Source organism: Aquila chrysaetos, chromosome 2 (assembly GCF_900496995.4).
Source record: "Aquila chrysaetos chrysaetos chromosome 2, bAquChr1.4, whole genome shotgun sequence".
Lineage (NCBI taxonomy): Eukaryota > Metazoa > Chordata > Aves > Accipitriformes > Accipitridae > Aquila > Aquila chrysaetos.
In genome coordinates, this window is record NC_044005.1 from 18,266,712 (window position 1) to 18,288,724 (window position 22,013).

The window sequence follows — 22,013 nt, forward strand, 5'->3', positions numbered from 1 at the left end:
CAGAGCCTCTTCATCAGTTAAAAGCCAATGTGAAGTTTTATTGTCAAAGGCATACATCAGCCATGAAATTATGACTGAGACAGCCATGATTCTTATTCTGGTATTTTCTTTGCTCAACAGGGGAAGGTATTCACTAAATCAATACAAGTCATCACTCTTTCAGTGACAACTCTGCTAATCCCCACCATTTCTCATCAACAGCTGGCCAGGAGGAGAGAGATGCTTCTTCCACAGTGTTGCAGGAAGCCACTGAAAATGTGCCTTGCTCACAGCAAAGAAGCATCCATGTAGTTGGCTCTTGATACAGATTCAAGAATATCAGGAGCAATAAAAGGAAACTTTCCCAAAGCTTAAGTGCTTTAGTCTAAATATGAGTTATAAAAAATTCAGAAGCATTCACTCACTACTGTCTATTGCACACAAGCATTTTTGTTGTTGTTGTCACCATCTAATTGTGCTAAAACCCTCAACAATCAACATATGCAATGATAGAATGGTTCCTACATAAGTCCACATACCTCAACACTTCCCGGAACTCTTTCAGCTGATTATCAGGTACTTCCGTCCTTATAGCTTCCAACCACTCTGGCATAATACATTCCCACACCGGCTGGTTTATCACATTGTATGGAATCAAGCAAAGGATTCGATTCAGCCCTTCTTTTAATTGGGTCACAGCACTACACGATTTGTCCCAGTATCCACCAACCTGTGGGTATTTCCAGGAATCATACTGATGAATGATACTTCTAGACCCTGTAACTTGCCCAGCACCATAAATTTGCTCAGTGTGTTGCAGCCAGAAAATCGTGGCAGGTGATCATCAGTACCTTCCAGCCTGAATTTAGAACTCAGCCATGGAGATTGCATTGGTTCTTTCCTCTCTCATTTGACCCACAGTACACAACAGCACTGACCAAGATTTAGATGGTTTGCTCACTTCCAGGCCATGACATAGAGTAACCTCTCATTGTTTACAGTTCTCAACAAGGGACAGATTTGTTTGGTCAAACTTGCACCTTCAATTATTTGCACTGGGCAACTTGTTACAGAACTTGGTCTGTACCAGGTGTTCTTCTGTGGTTGTTTATTTTGGGTTTTTTTGAGGGAAGGTTCTAAGTGATGGAAACCAAAAAATATACTTCTAAGTAAATAAGTAACTGGCCTACGGAGACTAATTATTCTAACTGACCTCGGATCACATCTGCTGTTCTTGACTAATGGCTCTAGAGATTCCTGCTGTTTTGGCAGCAACTATTGGTAATCTCAGCCAACAAACTATTTTTTCTCCATTCATCACAGCTAATTTCATGGCTGTTTGTCTTCATGTTCTAGTGAACCCTTGCAAATTTGGCAAGTTGCCAGTCTAGTCTTAAGTATTGCAGCAGAGGTAAAAACTCAAAAAAGGGGCTGGATCCAAGACAAGAAAAAGATCCATAACAGATTACAGCATGAGGTTCAGTCCTTCCTTTCCCCTTTAGCCTCAAAGCCCTGATCTCTTTTCTTCAGTTCTAACATTCAATGCATCCATCCACCCCTTATAATTCCCTCAGCTGCCCTCCAATCCACCCACAGCCAGGTGTATCTTCAGAGCGATGGTTCAGAGTAAGACGTGTGCTGGTCTGCACATGTACAGCAGATCCCATATATTAGGTCATGAAAAAAACATGGATGCACACTTCATCCCTGATGAGGTAATACATCTCACATGAAGTCTTTATGGCCCTTCCTAGTCTAGCCACTTAATTTTAGGAAACAAAACCAACATGTCCTCTGGACATTTTATATAAAAGGGTCACAAAATGAAAGTCTTAGAAAAGCACATGTGGTATAGTTGGCAGTGATAAACGAGGAAAAAGTCTTAAATCCCTCTCAAATATAAAATTCTTATTTTCATGCTGATGTTTCATTTTCTATAGAGGAATATTCACATGCCTGACTTTGTTGCCTGTCTTCACTATCCAGGTTAAGTGGTGAGTTCTGCTTCATAATTAATGGGCAGAAAGAAAGATTCTTTCTAGAAGTGATTCCAGCAATGGTCTCACTTAGGCACCCTGAATGACCTTCCAGATAAATCTCTTTCTCTCCATCAGCAATAAGGCGAACCATGGGAGACTAGTCTCTTAACCGACTCATTTAAATTAGGTATCTGAAGCTACAGGGGATCAGCCCAAAGTTCCTTTCAGTTACAACTGTGTGATTTCATGAATCTTAATTCACAGCTGCAGAGATAAGTATGCAAAGAACAGAGAAACATTAGTAAAGCAGACTAGTAAAGGACAGGCTTATATCTGGGAACAGACCAATGATACCTTTTACTAAAGACAAGCTCAGGAGCTTCAGCAGCATAATGGAAATGTGCAGCTATCAAAAATGTACAGTATCTTTCAAATACCTGTAATATTCTTCCAACCTGTCTTCATATTACTGTAAATAATCCCCACTCTCTAACACAGTAAAACTAAAAATGCTATAAAGAGGAAAAATTCCTGAACTCCACTGCTCCCTCAACCACTGAGATTTCTTTTGCTTTGACAGAGCTGGGGGAGAAATGGTCTTTATACTTAAGACTTTAATCTCTGTGGCAAATAAAGGAACCTTCAGATAAATTATTCTTACCCTGGCAAACTCCATTGGTTTAGGAAGGAGGCACATAACCATGACATCAAACCGGACATCACAAACAGTCTTCAACCACTTAGTAACAAACTGCGGTTTGAGCTTTTCAACCAGGCTACCGACTTCATCATCCATCATGTAAGCTGTAGAGTGAAACCACTGGAATACCATGCTAACCAGCCTTGCTAAACTCTCTGTGGGTGTATTCTCACTAGGAGTGCAAAGGCTCACCTGGAAGACAGAAACACAAATCAAGTTTCATTTCTAGAATTAAAGGTGGGAAATTGTTTGTCTACTGTATTTTGCATATTCTCATACATACGAGGATGCAGATTACATAGAAGACAAATGAGCTGATCAGTTTCAAGCAGAGTTTGGCACAGGACAATTGACAAAACATTTCCAAACCAGAAAATAACAACAAGAGGGGAAAAAAACAAGCACTGAATTTTTTGTTTCTTAGTTTCAACCCTGAAAACATCAATACAGAATGCTTTGACAACCTGAAACATTTTGGTCTGAACTTTAAAATTACTTTCATTTCAAATGGTAATGTAAAGCCTGGTAAAATATATGATACACATACACACATATATATAAAATGTACAAGATAAAAAGACAAACCAAATAAAGTTTCAAAAAGTCTGAAAGAAGAGGTCTACTTTATTATATTAAGTGATCTTTGCTTTGCAAAAAGGTTCCAATTTTTATTTTCTGTCCTCATTTAAGGCAGGAATATGAGTTTTAAGTCCTCAAAAATTCTCAAGTAATAATTAATATTCTTCTCCCCTTGTCCAAACTCTCTTTCTAAAACAATGTCTGCATTGTAAAACTGTCCCAAATCTGAGACCAAGTCTGTACCTGAGTTCACAGACCAGGGACACTGCTAAGCCCTTAATTACCTGCTATTTGAGCTCTTGGCATCTTCTGGGGACAGGAGACAAAGTTTCAAGTCAGGTTGCTGCACTGAATCCAAAGAATGGAAAATAACAGATGACAGGAGATTTAGGAAGTTCCTTTAACCATCTATCAGCTGTTTGTTGCCACTTCCTAGTGAAAGCTCTACTCTCAGCACTTGGCAAGCTGAAACCAGTGACTGCTGCCTTGCAGCAAGTGAACAAAGGAGAAACATTCATGTCATTTCTGGGGAAACAGCTGACAGCACTGGTTCCCAGAGAAAACCAGAATCCATCTTACAAGTGGCTTTTCCTCCATGTTTTTTCTTGGGATGAGGCAGCTAACAACACCCTTGCCAATTCAAAGGACAGTCTTTATTGTTCTACTTCATTGCAGGTTGAAGTTAAGGTGTTTGCTTCCTGGTGCTTGTCTCAGTTGAGTGTTAACTCAAAGGCAGTATCGGCCGGCAGCCTTTTTACTAGGAACTCTTGAAATGAAAGGTATTCATTTTATGAAAGAAAACAGCAACCCACTCTTTCTCACAAGCTGGTGTCATCTCTGCCAATAGTTACTACAGAGAGATCAAGAGATTTTATAAGAATAGAATGAAGTCCGTGAGCTCCCCCTCCCTACCACAAAGGTAGACTCTCAATGTCAAGGTTGAGGCAAGTACAGTGTAACAAAACCTGTTCTATTCTCACTTCAATTCCACTTCTGGAAAGGTAAATCTTCAGTCTTTACAAAACATCATTTGAAACAGAATACATGAATATGACATAATAAAAAAATTTTTAAAAAAAAGGCTTTAAGTCTAAAACAACATTAAAGAACAAAATCCACAAGATATCAGCAGACTATAGTTTACTCATGCAGTCACTTGAAACAGCAGAGCAGCTTTGTTGGCATTGTGGGATTCTAGACCTGCCACCCTGCTGTCCCTGTCTCTGTTTAGATGATGGATGAGGGGTCCTACTATTCCCCTCTTGTCACTAGGTGACCAAAGAGGAGGGAGCCTGAGAGCTCAAGGTGAATGGGAAAGAGCCTGAGAAGGAGAATTCTCCTTAAGGAGAACTGCAGGATCCAATTTCTGAGGATCCACCAGGTTCCAGCCTGGCCTGCTCATGACCTAGCCAGCAGCAGCCCTGCTATTTTGGAATAATCTCTGCTAGCTACTACAGGCTTCATTCTGTCAACCCACGCCAGGTGAATTAGCTGGAGTACAATGACTGGAACTGATCCAGCTAGACCAACCTGAAGGCAGGAAGGAAAAGCAGCCCACTAAATGTCCTCCAGCCTATTCACAGGTAAGAGAGAAAGCTGAGCTTCCAGAGACTGATGTTGAAACACGAAGGTGAAAGGTAGATCTTTAGGGGATTGCATTTTAAGGTTAAAATAATGGAACTCAGCAGGGGGCACTTGTGAACAGAAGATGACGGCACATAGAAAGCCAATAAAAAAACTGAGAGTGAATAATTCTGTCATGCACTCTGTATACAGGAATCAGAGGCAGTCAGCAGCTCCACCCAAACTAGTTCTGAAATCTCCAAGTCTGACAGCTTCACAGAACTCCTTTTTGCTTACAAATCAGGAAAGTATCCAACTAAAGCCAAGAAGTGGAAAAAAAAGAGATATAATTGAGGCTTCAGAAAGAAAAGGAAAGGGAAGTGAAAGGAGTGAGAGAAGAGAGCAAGAATTTCTCACCAAGAACCAGATTCCAAACTGGCTCAGGAGGCGCTGGTCATGCTTGTCATCATCTTTATTATCAAAGTCTGTGTTGTCCAGGGAGTGATGGGAAGAGGAGAGGCCCATCTGTCTCCTGCGGTTGAGTTCATGCTCCCTCTGCTCAGCATGAAACTCTGCTTCCTTCAGCAAGCTATAAAACAAGCTTGTGGTCAGTGAATGCAGCTTTCCTGCACTGGATACAGGTATCTGATCAAGAATAACTAAAGGTTAAGGCATCTGATGTCATCATTTTCCTGATAAAAGTAATAAAATAACATAAAATTCTAGGATTCAAGGCTGACTTCTTCCATGAGGACAAGCTGATCAGCTGCAGGAGTTCAGCACCCCTGCTCTGAACTTATCCTGGTGAAACCAAAATCAACTTGCACAAGATTTGGAGGCAATATTTTCATGAAAGCCTGATCATGCTTTACATATTGATGCCACGTAAGCTGCCGTATTACCTGATCACAGCTTCCACAGTACACACAAGTTCCTCCGCCCCACACTCCCGGGTATTGATAGGGGGTGGCGAGGTCTGATAAAGATGGGTTTCTGCGGCTGCCCCAACTTCACTGCTGTGATGATTTGAATGGCATCTTTTGCAATAGCGCACTGGCCTGTTGCCATGGCGGCCACAGCAGCCCGCTGAGAAGCACGTGACAACAGCTCTTCTGACATGTGAACTACAGTTCTGGAAAATAAAAAAGAATTTATTAGGCCACAAGTATCAGGAAGTGGAACTGAAAACAGGGATGACAGTCAGCACTGGGGAACTGGCTCTAGCGTTAGTCATTTCCAAAATCACTATATATAAGCACAACTGTGTGCAAACTCCTGATGCCAAGTGTCACTGAACTTCCAGAAAGATGAGCTCAGGCCTAAATGCTGGGCCTGGACTTAAAACGTCACAGTTGCTCTTCTTTTGGAGCAGACCAAACCAACACATAAGTCATCAACCTCAACTTTCTGGCTTGGAGCAATCTCTAAAATTTACAGTAGTTCTTTTAACCCCTGCTTATACTTCAGAATGTCTTTTTAAATTACGTGCAGCAACAGGCATATCCTTAGGAGTGTAATCAATGGTGCCACATCAGTTTATGCTATGTAAGGATCTGCCTTATCATAGGTAACTGTCCAAACCTCCAAAATATGCACTACCTTTATTTTTGCCACCTGGTAATCCAGCCCAACATAAAAGCTTTCTTTACCACATAAGATCTAGAATATGTTATACACTGTATTCCTCATTATTAAAATGTTATTAAAACATATTCCTCATTATTAAAATGTTATTAAAACACACTAGCTGGTATGTATTGCAAGCAGATTCTTTTTGTCAGCAATCTTTTTAGAGCCAAGCACTGAAGACTTTCAGTCCATATATTTTTAAAAATATACAGTTTACAGTAGGATTTTTGTCTAATGTAGGATTAATCCAAGACTTCAAGGAGATGAGAAGATATAAACACTTAGATTTAAAATTAATCTCTTGCTCTATCCTCTTCATAAGCAGAGTTAAAGAATAAAAACTGAGCTCAACTGCATAATTGAATTGCTTTACTAATTGCCATTTCAACAAAACCCTAGAACATCAAACATGAGCAGTTTTAACAAAAAGAAACCTTGCTGCTGAATCATTCCCATCCACCAACAAATGCATTCATGGAAAAATTGTGAAAATTTGGAATGGTACAAAAAAGAATGCACCACATAGTAATGGAATGACACTACACACAACATCAAATCATGCCCCATCACACAAATGACTAAATCTTACCTTCTTCTGACATATAGCAGATATTTCAGCTGTAAGGGGAAGGCATACAAAACATCAACACAGAATGACGATCCTTCTGTTTTACTATGGCAGCCATGGAAAAATGGACTTGCTGCAAGAAGTCTCTGAGGCTAAACTTGTGTTTCCAGATATTACTGAAACCTCTAAGCCTGTTGGACTGCATGAGGTAGGACACTGTGTACTTAGGCCTACTGGCTATTTCTACACTGAAATAAAAGAACAGCCTTGGTGCATTAAGTGTGGTGCGCTCTGCATGCCATCCACCTTCTGCCTATGCTTCTGCCTCACGGACAGGCTCGTAGAAGTACACCTGTAGGCACACTACTGTGGCACGCTGTAGGAGACATGGCTCAGATGTGCCTACGCTGCCTGTGAAAGCTTGCAGGATAAAAGATTAGTGAATATGGTTGAACAATGTAAAAGCAGCCACTATGTCTGTGGCCCATAACTCCATAGCAAAATGTTTGCAGATTCAACCTGTAAGCAGTAGCTATTCAGTCTGTTGCCCTGGCAACATCTGATTCAGTAAATATAGATGGCTGAGTAAAGAGAAGTACTTCCCTTAAGTAAATAAAACATTCTTAATTTGGAGTAGATTTCAACTAAAAGGAGACAGAAAAAAAATCACCACTGCTTAAGAATTTTCAGTTTGCAGAACAAAGAGAGAGGGAGTGTCTTTGTTCTGTCCTTTAAAGGCTTTTTTAGAGAATATGTGACAGCCCTTGTAAACCCAGGAAATTCTGATTAGTCTGTCAACAAGCTTTGTCTGCATTCTGGTACATAATAAGGTGTCAGGCTCTCTCACTGGCCAAAGGACAATGATTGGATCAATGACTGGATCATTGAAAAATATTTTATGTCCTTTTCCGATACCCTTTACAGCCTTCCGTTCATAGCATAGATTCTCAGAAGCTTTAAGAGCTTTTGAGTCAGAGCCAGGTTATTGGAAGAACTAGCCCCTTTTTTTGGACACCAGTCTGGGACACAAATACTTTTAAAAAACTTGGGCCCAGCTGTGGCTGCTTCAAGATTTGAAAATCTGTTTGCTGTCTCTGTTTCCTCACACGTAAAGAGTTGCAGACTATTTCAGATAGAGGATTAGTCAATTTTTTATAGTACTTTAAGGACATTAAACAGTATTAAGTGCAAGCTACTCTAAAATTTTAGAAAATATCTTTAGAATAGAACACAGCATTTCAAGTAATACAGTATGCAGAAATATCAGTAAGCATAGGGTTGTACAATTATGATTAGTTTGTACCTACCATTAAAATACCTCTTACCTTGTGGTAGAAGAACATCAATCAACCATTCACTGTGATCCCTATAAAAATTGTATATCTAATTAGCTTTCCATTTTTTATATATATATGCATTTATTTTTGCACAGAGGAAGTTATCTAAATTAATGTGGCAGGACTGACATTATTCTGAAGCTGGTTTTTTCAAATGTAGTTTTATAAATTGCAGGCTGCTTTACATTACCTCTCTTTGTTGTGCCTGTCTTATTGCAAATTACCACTTTGCTGATGTTGGTCCACCAGGCTTTCAAAAAATTACTTTTAAGGCATAAATTTATCAACTTAAAATAGTGTGTGCTCTGAAAGTCTGATAGCTAAGAAATGATAGTGAAGAATAACAGATGAACATAGGGAAAAAAAAACGTACCACTACTCTTTTCTGTGAGCCTCCTTAGAAGGTATGCTTCTACCAAATTCAATTACTTTTTCCTGCAGCTTTAAATCAATGATGACTTAAAAATCTAAGGTGAGATGTAACTACTTTTCCTACAGCTGGTGTGATAGAAAGGTGTCTTAAACTGGAGACAAAAAAACCCATGTAGCTTCTGAACTACCTGTAACCTTGTCCATTTGAACTAATGACTGGAACTCTCCATAAGTATTAATAGATCTTATAAAGTAATACAAACCAAAAAGTAATATAAAAAAAAAAAAATTTTTAAAGTTTAAAAAAAAAGAATAAGTGAGGTTAATTCATCTCAGGCTATATTTCTTCCAGGTACTGGACAAGCCTGGACCAATTTCAATTCTTCACTCTGCTGCTTCACAGTATACCCTAGAGAACAATCTGAAATACATGTTACAAAAAAGTAATGAAGTCTCTGTGAAAGAGCTTTCATTGTAATGTCCTGCTTTTAACAGCAACTAAAGGATGAGGACAAAAAAACGTTTCATAAGCAAAAGCTTGTACATTAATGAGGTTCCCCTACCATAGTCAATGCATCCCACAGTATCTATTCATTCAGAGATCTTAACTTTAAAACTCACTACTGTTCAAGCTAGATGCAAATGCTGATCATGTGGGATAAATTTCTGTAATCCTTATTCATACTGAGTGGCGGTGTGCTCCATATATTTCAACAGGGTTATCTATATAAATTATATGCTAATCATACTGAAATAAAGCATAATTCCAGAGTTCTGAATGCTGCAGTCTGACTACATCTGATCATTTTCCAGCTCTTAGTTTACCTACCCTGCAATTCTCTGGCTGCATTCTTCACAAAGATATAGGGGAGGTGGCTTATCACCCAAAGCCACAGACAAGGATGGGTCAATGCACATCTGAAACACAAAGAAGGAAAAGAACTAACACATCTGTTCATTGCAACTCACTGAAAAAGTTCAACACATTAATGCTAGGACATACAATCTAACACAGCTTTGATATGTGTTGAGAGCATTTAGTATTCTAAGAGTTGGTACTCAGCATCTGGCAGTACAGGATCTCAAATTATTTCTAACAAAGGAGAGGGATGTAACTGAAAATGAGAGCCTATGGGAAGAGAACAGGACATATTTCAGTATCAGTACTATCACTCTCTGAAAGACAAGTATATTTTGTGTCTATCAACTTACTCTTTGTTTTTTTCCAAAGAGATAGTCACTTAGAGGTTCCATTGCTTAGGACAAAGTAATGTAAAAGTCTAGATTTTTCTCTCTCAGTAACACCTCTTAGGAAAAGCTAATTTTCAGTCATCAGAGTTGTTAACTATACAGCACAATTCCAGTGACAGAACGAAGACTATGGACCCACAGTTCCCTTGGTAGCATAGGTCCAAACTTTGTCTTGCATTAGCTTTTATCCTTAGCCAGTTACAGAAAACTACATTAGCCAGTTACAGAAAACAGTTAGCAGCCAGTTACATACACATTTGTCTGTTTTGTACTATTTAAGGAAGAGCTGCACAGTAGTATGCATGCACAATATCTTAACCACTTAAATCAAAATGTTTCTTACTCCATTCAAGCGCAAGATCTTATTTATAAAGACAAATGCCTCTTTGAATGTTTCTCTTCTTTGTTAACCAAATTTACATTCATCTATCCAAAAGACAACAGGCTGCATTTTTCTGAGTGATGACTGATCAAGACTGGTTGTATCAAAGTTAAGCTAAGAGATCATTCAAAAATATTCAGGTATTTCATCTGCAAAACTCGGAACTGTAGATTTCACTGATATTTTGCTTTACTCAGTGATCAGTCTGAATCTAGTGATCACTACAACATGAAGCAACACCTTCCAGCTTTTTTTGCTATGAAAAGGGATCATGGAGAATGATTGGAGTGGGCAGAAAAGTGGTCCCTTGCAGGACTTGTGAGATAGGTGTCACTGTTATGCCCTATCAGTATCATGGCCCGTGGAAAAGGCTCACTGAAGAACTGTTTGACTAATTTGATTACGTTAGTATACGAATTGATGCCAGAAAAACTGGTTGTATCTACATATTTAACTAGATACAAATCGAATTAATTAGTACACCTAACTGTAGTATGTTCTGGACTTGGGATGCTGTTCTTGCCTCTGCCATCAAATTGTGCTATGATCGTGGTCAAGCCATTTTACTTTGTTACCCGGCACGTAAACATGAAAGACATTTACCTCCCTCCAAGAGGGCTGTAGAAGAGGTAAGTAAAGCTTTGTTGCGATTTGCTTTAGGACACATTCCAAGCAAAGGATCACAATCGGAGTAGGTGCGTTGTATGACCTCAGTCAAGATACCAAGGTGAACATGTACCTATGTAACTGACATAATGTTTCCTGTTTATAGCAATATTTGTGCACATATTTACACACGTATATGTGTTCAGGAAAATATTTACATGGTTAAGCCAGGAGCCAGCTTAGAATTTTATAAAGTGCTCTGCAACCGTCCCCATGTTTAATACGAAGACTTGGCCCACAGTAGTTGGAGGAAATATCCCATCTGGCTTTAGGTAGCCAAGGAACGTATTCACAAAGCCACGACCTGGTCTCGACAGGCTTTGCTGTTCCCTTAGCTCCTGCTCTTGGTCACCTGCACACAACCAGACCATATGGCTGGAGTCTAAGTGCAACCTCCTATCCCCCAGATAGTTGGGTTTGACCCCTAAAGAAATAGCAGTACCTTCACAGCTGGTTTGTTAATCGCATTATGGCATTCAATGTGCTGGCAATGAATAGGATTCCAGGCTGCAAAACCAAAACAGAGCTAATTAATAAATGGAGAAAATATATTTATATTCTTTGTGTCTAGTGGTATCAATTGAGAACAAGATCCTCTTGTACTAAGTACTATACAAATATGAGAGAAGACCTAGCCATTCGTCAGGAAGCCTAACAATTACAATAAACAACCTAGAATATACATGCCTACTGACGTGTTTGGGATATAATTATGAAATGAACCATGAACTCAGCGAAGAAATGGAAAAAGTGAGAAGCAGACATCCCCATTGTAGACCCTTCCTGATCTCACCAACACCTTTAATTAATTAATTAATTAATTATCTTTCCACTCCAGGAGCAGGATGGTAGGAGCAGCTGACCAAATTCAGTAACATTCTCAGGCAAAATGAAAACACAGCTATGATAAAGGAAAACTAGTCCAGCCACAGAAGGAGCCTTAGCTTTGTAATGACAAGAAGTAAACAACAAAGGTATGTTCAAGTGGCATCACTTGGATGCTATACAGGATGCCCCCAGGTCAAAATGCCATGCAACTGCAGATAATACTCATCCCATCCTGGGATGCATTAACAGAACATTTACATATAGGAAAATTATTCCAGTCCACCCAGTGCTAGTAACGGTTCAATGGAATATCATGCTTAGTTTACAGACCTGCTTGCATGAAAGAAGTGATGTAGAGCAGTACAAGAAGAATGTTTTTTTAAAAAAGTCAAGAAAATCTATCAACCCTTCAAGGGAAGGCTTTAGAACAGATCAGACAAACACATAACAGGAATATTCAGGATGTACTTGGTCTAGGGGGTCTTCTAAGGTCTCTTCCAACCCTTCACTTTGATTATTTAAAATGTCGCATTCTGGTCCAGAAATTTTAAAAGTGAACAAAACACATCCCATGTGACAGAGATTATTTGAAACAGGTTGAGACAGGCAAGCAGGAAAAGCAAGTCATGAATTGCTGCTGGAGACTCCCCACCATAGAAGCACAATCCCATCAGTACCATTGGGGAGTCTGGTGGACAGAGGACTTCGTACCATCCGCCTACTCAGCTCCAGCTGCATTGCTGGCTTTGTCTCTCATTTTCACCCTATAGTCAACCTTAAGAACTTTTCCATTATATTGACTGCACCTGACAAGACCTGACTTTTTTTGACAGTAACAGCCAGATAAGGAATCTTAGCAACAGCAGCAGTGATAGCAGCTGGCACAACAAAAGCAACCAAAGCAATAATTGAAAGGAACATAAGCCAGAACCCTTGTGAGGACAATAAGGCAGTTTCACAGACCATTTGGAACACTGTATATATTTCTTCTCCTGTTCTGGTTTAGTTAGTATTGGGAGTTACACAATATATTTAGTAGCCACAATCACAGTTTTTATTTTTCGTAACATCTTTTGGAAAGACAGAGAAATAGATATTGTATATACTTATGAAAGTACCAATTTATCAAACAAAAGATTTCAAAATACATCGTAGAATTGTAAACATGTGACATTAACACACTTCTGATCATCTCCTTTATGTTTATTTTGGCCTATACAAAAACAGCTGCACTGACCTGTGTACTGCAGTCCTCTGTACTCACTGATTGCACCAGGTGGTTTTAAATTGGGCCAATAGTGAAATAACATTTGTACTGCTGGAGGTTTAACTTGAGATGGTCCATAGGCTATCACATACAGCAAATCCTAAGGAAAGAAGCGTATAAAATGTTTATTTTGCAAGGTAACAAAACACAATTCAATACATATTACTTGTGTTCAAAGATACCTGAACACACAAAATGTATATGTTTCATGCCCTACCAAATGTCCTTTGTACGCTCTTACAAGTAGATTAGATGACTAACTTCAGCAACATGTTCACAATTGGCTTCTGAGTTTGATCAGAGCATCCAACGGCTACCACCCACCCACACAGCGTACTAACATAAAGCAAATGAAGCCTCTGTCTAGCCATGGAGCAAAGAGGTGTGAGATGATAGATAAATAAGTGGATTCAGATCAGATTCAGGCTAAGACAATACTCACAAATAGTCCTTGTAAAAGTTCAGGCCCACATGAACTGCGAAGATTGGTCATTACTAAAATTTCTACTAACCAGAGCCACAACGACATAGTATTTAGGAAATGGAGCTGTGTTCTACAAAACATGAAGCTGCTTCTGTAACCCAAAAATCAGAGAGACCTTCCTCTCCATAATCCAGAAGAGGATTGGATATGAAGATGTCATGGTTTAACCCCAGCCAGCAACTACGCACCACACAGCCGCTCACTCACTTCCCGCCCAACCGGTGGGATGGGGGAGAGAATCGGGAAAAAAAGTAAAACTCATGGATTGAGATAAAAACAGTTTTATAGAACAGAGAGGAAGAAAAAATAATAATAATAATAAAATGACAATAATATTAATAAAAGAATTGGAATATACAAAACAAATTATGCACAATGCAATTGCTCACCACTTGCCAACTGATGCCCAGTTAGCTCACAAGCAGAGATCCACTCCCCCTCCCCAGGCCAACTCCCCCCAGTTTATATACTAGTCATGATGTCCATTAGTATGGATTATCCCTTTGGCTAGTTTGGGTCAGCTGCCCTGGCTGTGTCCCCTCCCAACTCCTTGTGCCTCTCCAGCCTTCTTGCTGGCTGGGCATGAGAAGCTGAAAAATCTTTGACTTAGTATAAACACACTACTTGGCAATAACTGAAAACATCAGTGTCTTATCAACATTCTTCTCATACTGAATCCAAAACATAACACTATACTAGCTACTTATAAAGAAAATTAAGTCTATCCCAGCCGAAACCAGGACAGAAGATCATTTATAACTTTTTTGCACACAGTCAGTTCAATTTTCAAGCCATCTGGTTTTCATTACTATCCAAATACAGTCATTTCCACAAAGTATATATGATCATAAACTTACTTTCCATACTTCTTGCTTATATTTCATGAGGCATTCCAATAATTGGCAGTGATACACTGAGAGAGAAAAGACAGTATAGACATAATATTGAAATGGAAACTCAAGTTACAGAAGCGATGTAATTAGCTGATTGGTTTTGCTTTGTCTGTCCAAAACTCACTATGTCATTTAATTACTTTTTATTTTAAAGGTTTTGCTGAATAATCATTGCTCTGAGAGTCATCACAAAAGATTAAAAATTAAGTATTAGTAACTTGTTTCTGCCAAGAAATGCAGTAAGATGAGTATTAGGAGTATACAGCTTTTTGCACATCAATGGAGATCTTTTTCAAACACATCTAGTTTAAGAATACCTGCTAATTCACTTAAACTTTGTCCCTCTGGCACAGCGTAAAGCTGTAAATGGGTAGGTATCTTGTCATTCATCTTGAGGCAGTAACAGAAGTCACATGTAACAATACATTATTCCCATGTATACCAAAGGCTATAGGAGCCGCTCTGCATCAAACAAACATAAGAGCCAAATGAACTACTTTATATGTTTGACTTGCCCAAAACCACAGGGGAACATTTTCTTCAGATAGCTGGAACGTGGAATTCAAAAACAAAAATAGAACGTTTCATGAAAAAAACTAACTTGTGCGGGTAGCTTTTAAAAATAGTGTGCTGCTTTTATTTACTGTTGTGAACTACATTAGCATGATGTGAACTTCTCATGCACATACTGCAGCGTGGGGTTGCTCCCCACACACACCACCTACCCATCTACATAAAGCAGGAGATAGTTGACTATCCTGCAATGTAACAGCTCCCTCAGGTTAAATTTTGTTTCAATTTGGGTATGTGATCCCGCTGATTTAACTGGCACTGCACCACAGTGAGAAAGAATGGCCTTGTGTTTAGATACTTATAATTACATTTAAATTCATTATAGTTCTGTTGAGCCTGCAGCCCACATTACCTGTCGTCTTTAAAAAATAGTATCAGTTGTGAACTTGGTGGGATATGAATCATAGTATAAGACAAAGTGTTACTATGAATTTGTATAGTCAAAGTTAGTGGTGATTTCTCTCCAACACTGATGTTATATATCAACACTATTTTCTGATGTCAAGCAAGAGCAGATCGGAGTCTCCAACCCTGGGCCAAATCCTATTTCTTCATCACAATGAGATTTCTTATCTACACAATGATTACTTCAAGCATGATGCTCAGAAATTCCAGTTTTGACTAAAATCACTTATTTTTCATCCTGTGTTGGATGGTGAGACAGATTTTTCCCATTATCTGAACTTTTCTGATTGCATTTGACAGTACTGCATGACTCACAGTTTTGAAGAGAATGATACCATGCTGCAGGTTTACACATACCCGGGTTTGATGTGTACTGCATTGCAATCATTAGCATTGATGATGCAGATAGATTGACATGTGCTGGAACACCTTCTCTTTTTGAGGATCCCACTTAAAAGAAAGGAAAAAAAAAACAAAAAACATTTTCTATTGTATAACAAGGAAAATTAGGCAAGAATAGCATATAACTGATTCCAACTGATGCAAATAAAATTCCTAAGGTACTATGTCATTAAAAAAAAAAACAATCAAAAAAACCCTAAAAAACTAGAGACATTCTGTATCGGGAGGGTGTGAAACCCCTCTTCTGTTGGAAGAGAAAGATCACTAAGAATATGGAACTGCTTCACAGACCGCACACCTGGTTTTCCAGATCAGTAAGATTTCATTCTCAGAGCTGCATTAACCAAAGACAGTGATCTTCTCAGGCACTCTCCTTCAGCACCCACAGACTGGTCAAAACAGCGTCACTTGTATAGTCAAGTGCACCTAGGGCTTGGATTGTAGGAAAGGTAAGGAAGAAGTGGAGAGTGAAGAAACAAGAAAAAATGGAAAGCCTCCTGTTGAGGTATACTGATGAAGGGCTGGGGCTGGTGGTGGCTGCTGGCTGGTGGTGGCTGCTGGCTGTTGGTGCACAGCTCAAATTACTTCTCAGGGAGCACGTGGTATGAGTTCAAGTTATAGCCACATAACAGAGAAATTAGTCCCCCTTGTTATGTGAACTGTGCCAAGATAATGATAAACAGTAGCACTGAAGTGTAGCTAAACTGTTGTAACTTTGACCTCACACATAAAGTGGCTAGAGTTCCTTCTGGTCTCCTATGAAGTGGTTACTATTAAATGGTATACTTGGAAAAACCCTGCAGAGCATAGGTGTTTATTTGCTGAACTATAACATGGCAATATGGCTTTGAAGGCAACCTCCTACACAGAGATGTGGCACGTATCTTCCCATCCTCACTCACAGCACTTTCCCAAGCCTGGCTGCCAGGACCCAAATACCAAGCATTTGGGATAGAAGCACAGAACTGTAGCTACCAGTTCAGTGAGATGCTTTCATCCCTCCCATCTGGATCTCCAGCTGCTTACACAATCTCTTGCATCCTCCCTTTCGATTTAATTCAGAGCTGAACACTAGGGGAAGGAAAGGTTCTGCACTTGCCTTGTAAAGGGGCATATTCCCGGTGGTGAATTAGGACACTAATTAAAAGACCACTCGACTGGAAAAGAAGGAGGGAAGGGGAAATGCAGAATTTCTCTCTTCTATCTGGTATTCCACATGACCCAACATTACTATGGCTCTCTTCACTGCACTTCATTCTTTTTGAATCTCATCCACACACATAAGAGCCCTCAAATTATTACAGCAAGGTCTATTTGCATGGATTTAAATTGCAAAATACTCAGCAGCTCTAACCTGGCAATTAAAATGTGGCCATCAGCAGAAAAGTAGGACACAGTACTAGAAGCCAAATTTAAAGAACAGCAGACTGGTTTCATACAGAGATCTAACCAAAACTGAGGAAAAAGGCAGCATGACAAAGGTGTTCCCATGCTGTATATGGATGCAACCTCTGCCAAGGACAGTTTGGGAATAGTATCTATTTAAGTAAACCAAGGATTTGGCTCAACCAGTTGTTTCAGAGAATAGTTTTACAGATCTGAAGATAGACAGGACAGGATAAGTCAGCTACATCAGTTGTTCTTTAACAGGTAACAGTAACGGAAGAAAAAGTAGTTTAATGCAACATTCTGTTCTTAACCCTGAAGAGGATCTATTGCACATATGTATGAAATATATCTTAGTAATTTTTAATTGCATACTGTTATTAGACCTGTCAAAGGTAACAGAGAAAACATCATTGCAATGTCTCACAAGGGACTATTTTACATGGGAAACCGAGGTACAGAAGAGTTAAGGAATTCCTCCAAGATCACTGACTGGCAGAGCCAGAAAATGTAGATGATAAATTTCCATAAAATCTTAATCTCAAAACACTTGACCATGCTTCTTTCCATGTTCTAACAGCATCTTCTACATGCTTAAATCACATCAGTGTTGATCTCTGTACAAAAGTTGTTCATCTTTTTCCATAAAGGTCTGGAATACAGATAAGGAAGAGACATTCTCACAGAATCACGGGATGGTTGATGTTAGAAGTGACCTCTGGAGATCATCTTGGCCAACGCCTCTGCTCAAAGAAAGGTCAACTAGAGCAGGTACTCAGGACCAGTTATGTTTTGAGCATCTGCTAGGATGGAGAATCTGCAACATCTCTGGCAAACTGTTCCAATGTTTGATCACCCACACAGTAAAAGGCTTGTTGGTTAAAAATTACTTTTAATATTGATCCTAATGCTTCCACCTGCAGACCATGGTTAAATTTCTCGCTACTACTGAAATCCCAACAAGCTTTTTATCAGGTACATAGACGAGCATTCAGAACACACCTCAGGATTCACATTGTGCAGGGATTATGAAATTACGTAATCATGTGAAACCCTTGGGAAGGGGAAGAAAAAAGAAAGAAGAGAAAAAAAGGCAGGCACTGTCAGATTCACTCTTAACACTTATGGATAGGAGACATTACTGGCACAGCTATTTAGTACAGAATTTAAAGAGAAAATGCCAAGAAGAGAGGGAGGGGGAAAAATCAGAAATACATCACAACATCATTACATTGAGAAGAGTCATTCTTGCACATCCAGATATAGTCCAGATGCAAAAATTACGCATGTTGCTATTGCATCTATCGTTTCAGGAGCAGTTTGCCCATTGATTCTGTATTCAAAACTCCCACGGCTGGCACTGAAAGTTCTAGGAGTCTGAAAACAGTGTATTTCTTCCATGAGCTAAACTTCACCCTTTAAATGAAGAATTCACACAGTAACACAGCATAATAAATAAATAAAAATTACAGAATTGTTTCCCTTTGAAAAACACTCACATAGAATTATTTTACATATGTATATACAGTAGATTGATGTTCCATTACAATTCTATGGCAGATCAAACTTTGACTCCTATAGTCTGGTACTATTATAGCAGTGCACCATGTTTTCTGAGACATAACAATACTAGAATGATTTCTACTTACATATAGCCATAGGCAGAAAAGATGTGCTGAGATACTCTATAATATCCTTGTGCAGAAATGGAGGAAAGGTAGCTAGTGTTGAAATCATTGTATAGGGTAAAGTGCTCAAAATATCATCATTGAGAAAAGGAAGTAAGCATGTAGTAGTGTAAAAAATTGATTGCCCAAGATCTGTTGAATAAAATGAAATAAATACAGAATCATTACAATGGAAAAATAATTATGACTATTTACCTTTTAGTTTACAAAACTATAAAAGAAAATTACATTTAAATTCAAGTTTTCCCTTCAACGTAATTTGGGAAGTTAATCACTATAGACAAGAAACTTCACCCATCATTTTTAAGCCCCTCCTAAAATAGAGTGAAACAGCTGTTCAACAGTACTCAGAAGAGCTTGAAGGGAATATGTATACTAGAGCCAGTAAAATAATTTATTAAAATCAATGTTGATTTTAATCATACAGTGATTAATATACAAAGGTCTGCATTTAAGCAGAGATGTTATTAGAATCAGAATTTGATACGCACTTTGGTATTGAAAGGCCTGCTTTTGCAAAAAGCATTCTAGTCTTTATCAGTCATAGAAAAATAAGATTTTGATCTTAATTACCCTCAAGAAAGCTGCAAAGTACCCCCCACATAGAGACTACAGGACACATCACTGTATTTTTCAAACAACATGTGATTAAACTATAGATCTTGTTTTCCTGAGAAGCCATTGAGGCCAAAAATGGCCAAGGCTTAAAAGGAAAAGAATATTTATCAAGAATTTCCATACTTACTCTAATTAATTATACTATAACTCTTTGGAAGGGATACTTAAGAAATGTGCAACATTTCAAGATCCAAAGGGAAGAGATAGGTTATTGTGTATCTGGGCACTGTGGAATCTCTATACCCTCTTCCAAATGAGGAATTGAGCTGGGGCCAACAACCCGCCAAGAAAGGTTACAGCACTCAATGAACCCCAAGTTTGAACCTGTATGATGATCCCAGTACATCAGAAGGCCTTCCCCCTGCATGAAAGGGATTAGTTTTGTTACTCACTCTGTAACCTTAAGTATGTTACACAGGCCTTCAGTTTCATCTGTACAACCAGTATGATTTAAAACTGCCTCTGTAAAGCGCTCAGAGATCTCTAGCTGTAAACATCATGAGTCATAGTAAAAATTAAAATTAGTACTCCACTTCAGTGGTTCTGGCAAGTCTTCTTGCAAGGGTCTAACCAGACCCTTAATGCTAGAGAGTGCTTCTCTCTTGCAATACATATTTACCAGCTAAGCATTGAGAGTTTTGTGTAATTTGATTGGACCAAAGCTCAGGACTGCCTAGCGCACCAGTTGTACTTACCCAAACAACATTGATTGTTCTGATAAAAAAAAAACCACATTTCTCTTAGTCAAATGCTAAGCTGAGGGAGAAATAAATAGCAAGTTTTACTGTAAAATTTAATTCTCCATACACAGAACCATAAAAAATAGCAAGTGACCTCCCCTTGCCCCAACCATGAGTCAACCAAATTATTCCTGGCAGATATTTATCTAAACTGTTCTTAAAAATCTACAAGACAGTTCACTCCTCCTGGAAATTCATCCTAGTGCTTAACCATCTTTATCATAAAAAGGCCTTTTTTTTTTTAATTTCCATTGCTGCAGTTTAATCTTGTAACTTCTTATCCTGATCAACTGTAACCACAAATAGTTTGGTTTAGTTTATTTCTCCTCACAGCAACCTTTACATATTTCTGTATGATAATCATGACTCCCTTCCATTTTTATCTAAGCTAGACAAACCAAGTTCTTTCCATTTTTCCTCACTGTTCACATTTTCTAGACCTCAAATCATTCTTGTTTCTTTTTCCTGGATTCCTCTCAAATGCTCCATGTCTTTCTTGAAGCCAGATTGACAAATGTGAAATTTTTTCTCCAGCTGAGGCCTTGCTAGGGCTGTTAGAATGACAAACAAAATGCTTTGGGTGTCTCATACACAAAATACCTGTTTACATATTGCTGGAATAAAATTAGTGTATTAGTGACTTATGGTCTGCCTCTGATCTACTGTAACACCCAGATCTTTCTGCAGTACTGCTTTCAAGGTAGTATTTCCCCCATTTCATTTCTGCCTTTGATTTCTCCTGCTTAAACATAGTATTTTACATTTCTCCTTTGAAGATGTTTCAAAACAGAATGCAATTTGCCAAGATTGTTTTGAACTGGGTATCTTTCTCACAAAGGACATGTTATTTGCCATCTTGATAACCCCTGCAAATCAAAGTGCTCTCTCATTTCTATCAGCCAAGTAAAAAAATTAAAATATTTAGTAACACTAGACCCAGCACAGACTCCTGCAAGATTCCCACTTGGTACACCCTTCCAGCTGACAAGAGCCACTGGTAATTACTCCTGGAGTGTTTCCTCACTCAAGTGGAGACCATATGTCTCAGATTGCCTATTAGGATGTCAAGTGACACAGCAACAAAAGCCTGACTAAGGACAGGAAAACCCCACCAGGAGAGCCATTGTGGTGCCTTAAAAAGAAATTATGTTTGCTCAATGTTATTTGTTCTTTACAGGTCTCCATTGCTTGTTAATTATCACCATGTTATCCATTTAGAAAAAGATTGTTTTGATAATTAACTTCACCATTTCTAGAAATTGAAGTTAAGTCAACAAGTCTGTAATTTGCTAGGAGCCCCCCTTTTGCAATTTCATACCATTTCCTAGTGCAGTAGTCTTTGATTCAAAACACGCTGCTGCCAACTCAAAAGGAATTCAGCATTTAACAGAAAAAACTTTCCTCCTGAAGAATTTCAGCAGTGTATCAGATTGACAACAATCTTCCTATACTGAACTATGTAAGTAATACACCCTGATACCATGGTGAAAATTAATATTAGGCTTATGTAACATAGGGAGAACACTGGGCTCCTGAATCCCAGTCTGAAAAGCCACAGGCTAACAAGCCAGACATATGCAGAACTTGAGGGAAAATGATATAAATACAATGCAGTCACAAAAAAATCTTGTGATTAACTACTTCAAAACATAAGGAAATATGGCTTTTCTGTAAGTCAGACAGAGATATTGCTATCTTTTTACCCAGGAATATTTTAAAGCCAT

The 22,013-nt window shown here is 38.7% G+C and overlaps 1 protein-coding gene across 9 annotated transcripts in view; it reads right to left on the reverse strand.

Annotated features, from left to right (window-relative positions):
• UNC79 (unc-79 homolog, NALCN channel complex subunit) overlaps window positions 1-22,013 on the reverse strand; it is a 115,208-nt gene that overhangs the window by 80,902 nt on the left and 12,293 nt on the right. For 7 of the 9 annotated variants that reach the window (XM_030000924.2, XM_030000964.2, XM_030000975.2 and 4 more), the window contains 12 exons: window positions 18,893-19,063; window positions 15,813-15,905; window positions 14,442-14,497; window positions 13,071-13,200; window positions 11,448-11,512; window positions 9,536-9,624; window positions 8,323-8,363; window positions 7,019-7,047; window positions 5,703-5,932; window positions 5,218-5,389; window positions 2,620-2,850; window positions 519-709 (listed from right to left, as the gene is read on the reverse strand). In XM_030000924.2, coding sequence (XP_029856784.1) covers window positions 519-709; window positions 2,620-2,850; window positions 5,218-5,389; window positions 5,703-5,932; window positions 7,019-7,047; window positions 8,323-8,363; window positions 9,536-9,624; window positions 11,448-11,512; window positions 13,071-13,200; window positions 14,442-14,497; window positions 15,813-15,905; window positions 18,893-19,063 — 1,498 coding nt within the window. Of the gene's footprint in view, window positions 1-518; window positions 710-2,619; window positions 2,851-5,217; window positions 5,390-5,702; window positions 5,933-7,018; window positions 7,048-8,322; window positions 8,364-9,535; window positions 9,625-11,447; window positions 11,513-13,070; window positions 13,201-14,441; window positions 14,498-15,812; window positions 15,906-16,155; window positions 16,603-18,892; window positions 19,064-22,013 lie in introns of those variants that run through there. The other 2 variants (XM_030000944.2, XM_030000954.2) reach the window with 2 other exon arrangements.